A 2,500-nucleotide genomic window follows, 5' to 3' on the forward strand; every position below is an offset into this window, starting at 1 on the left:
ACACACACACAAACAACAACAACGGCAACAACAACAACAACAACAACAACAACAACAACAACAACAAATAAAGTGTGAAATCCCGGCTGACTTGAGGCTGGGAGCAGTCCAGAGAAGTGATCTCGAAGGTGCGCTGCTGCGTGTCCGTGCTGTAGGCGTTCGCGGCCGTGGCGGTTATCGTGTAGGAACCCATTTTGTTGTACGTGTGCTCGATAGAGGAGGGAGGGAATACTGAGAGGGTTTCCAGTGTATAACCTGCAATAAAGATTGAGATTGTGTGTGTTTGTTAGGTTTTGTTTTCAGCTCATGCTGGTTATTTCGGGTTTTCGGGTGTTGTTTCCGGATCATGCCGGGTATTTCCGGTTATCAGGGTTTCATCTTTAGATTATTACAGGTATTTTGAGTTGTCGAGGTTTTATGTTCAATTGCCGCAGGGAATGTCCGGTTCCAGGTTTTATTCTCAGGTTATCAGGAAGTTATCAGGTTATGCAAGATTTTGTTTTTGTTTTAAATTACATACAGATATTCGGACATTTCAATTGTTTGTTCAAAACGCTTTTTCAGTTGGTTTGTGGCTTGGTTATGCTAGATTACGAAATTTCCATATTTCATTTTTAAACATCATCTTGGTGATATATTCACACACAATGACCATGGCATAAGTAACAAACGTACATCAAAAATGCCCACAACTCTGCAACGCTGACTGTCCTTGCACTCGTAAACTTTCTGCCCCATGCTTCCCCGGAGGGCCAATTTTACATGGAGCCTTACTAAATGTACAAGACTGCCTTATATAAATAATACTGAATAAATGATATCACCGTTCAAAAAATAAATAAATCAGCTTTCAATCCAGTTTATCCACAGTGGTACAGTGGGTAGAGCGCTTGCTTCTCACGCCGGATGTCTTGGGTTTAATCCCCACCCCGGCAATACAAATACCCGATTATTCCAAGCGCTCTCCAGTCCACTCACCTGGACATGGGTACCTGGCCCTATATAGGGCCGGGAAGGCAAAGGCAGCAAGGGAGAGGAGATGGGCACCGCTCTCATAAAGCTGGCCCCAGAGTTTGAGATCTCTACCATTTCACTCCCCCTACGACCAATAATGGTTATAGGACAACCTTTACCTGTTCTTTTTTTTTTAGTAAACGACTGCAAAATGTTACGGATCGAGCATCAAGCCTATTCACAATCGGCTTCTCACAAAACGTTGCACACCGCACAAATCCACAACAAAGCATAGCACGCACAAATCCATCCTTACCTGGGAACATTGTACAACTCGTCCCAGTGGCAGCGTACACTTTGGTGGTGCCATCCCCAAAGTCGACCGATAGGCAGGTGGAGGTACCCGCTTTGACGAAAGTCGGGTAGAACGACTTTGGTACGCCTCCGTCTCTCTGTTAATATCACACGCAAAATGGTTAAATAAGTTGACATTTTGAAAAGAAGGCATCGTGTCATTCTGTTGCCTTGACCAGTCGCCAGAAACAAAATTGCCGTGGATAGTGATTGATAGGTCTTGGAAGAAACAAAACCAAGTAGCCTACTATGCAGCTATCCACAACCAAATAGACTGCCAACGTCCAAAAAAAATCTGAAAAAAAAGAGAGAAAAAAGGTATGCTGTTGGAACCTTTCATTATTGACAAAACATGAACGTAACGTTTAGTTTTGTTATTAATTAAAGGTTTCAACAATATACCTTTCTTGTTTTTTGATACTATACGCAGCAGGTCAACACGTTAAGGCAATGACTCTTGGCATAGGCATTGGACGGTCTTTGAGTTAAATTAGAACTTTAATAACTTCAATCACATTCAAAGAAAAACAAAACACGCACACACACGACAACCGTTGTAACACCAAGTTCTTCCGGATACAGTCACAGAACACACCAAGATATGTGTTGAAACAGCCCACACACTAGGCCGGGGACATCAACAATTGTGTGATAGAATGTAAGTTGAGACGGAAAAAACCCGTAAAATACCAAAATCAAAAAACAAGAAAGGTAAGTTGTTGGAACGTTGCTATTGACGTTACAATCACAAATCAGTTTTGGCCCACTCGCCAGGAAGCCAAGTGAATCAAATAATAAGTAAAATACCAGTTACCTGAGTATCGTCGTGGTCGAGTTCGAATCCAACCACTCTTTCAAAAAGATTGACAGTGGAGGTGACCACTTGGGTGTACAACGGGTTGATTGCGCGCACGTTCACCGTCCAGTTACCGGTCTGAGGAAGAAAATAGGAACATTTGAATTGTGCATATATTGACTACCCATCACTGTCCACTGCCAGCTTCCAAGGACAGAACTAGAACATTTGAATTGTGCATAAACAATCGTTTGCCCTTCAGTCACCGCTCTGACGTAAAGAACTGGAATATTTGAATTGTTCATAAACTATCGTTTGCTTTTAAGTCACCGCTCTGAAGGAGAGAACTAGAACATTTGCATTGTGCATAAACTACCGTTTACTCTTCCATCATCT

At 42.4% G+C, this 2,500-nt stretch overlaps 1 protein-coding gene across 1 annotated transcript in view; it reads right to left on the reverse strand.

Moving 5' to 3' along the window:
- LOC138958574 (polycystin family receptor for egg jelly-like) overlaps positions 1-2,500 on the reverse strand; it is a gene marked incomplete in the record, with an annotated part of 112,216 nt that overhangs the window by 68,144 nt on the left and 41,572 nt on the right. Inside the window, 3 exon segments of the mRNA XM_070329774.1 lie at positions 92-255; positions 1,271-1,406; positions 2,123-2,234. Coding sequence (XP_070185875.1) covers positions 92-255; positions 1,271-1,406; positions 2,123-2,234 — 412 coding nt within the window.

The sequence above is a fragment of the Littorina saxatilis genome, linkage group LG2 (assembly GCF_037325665.1).
Source record: "Littorina saxatilis isolate snail1 linkage group LG2, US_GU_Lsax_2.0, whole genome shotgun sequence".
NCBI classification, from domain to species: domain Eukaryota; kingdom Metazoa; phylum Mollusca; class Gastropoda; order Littorinimorpha; family Littorinidae; genus Littorina; species Littorina saxatilis.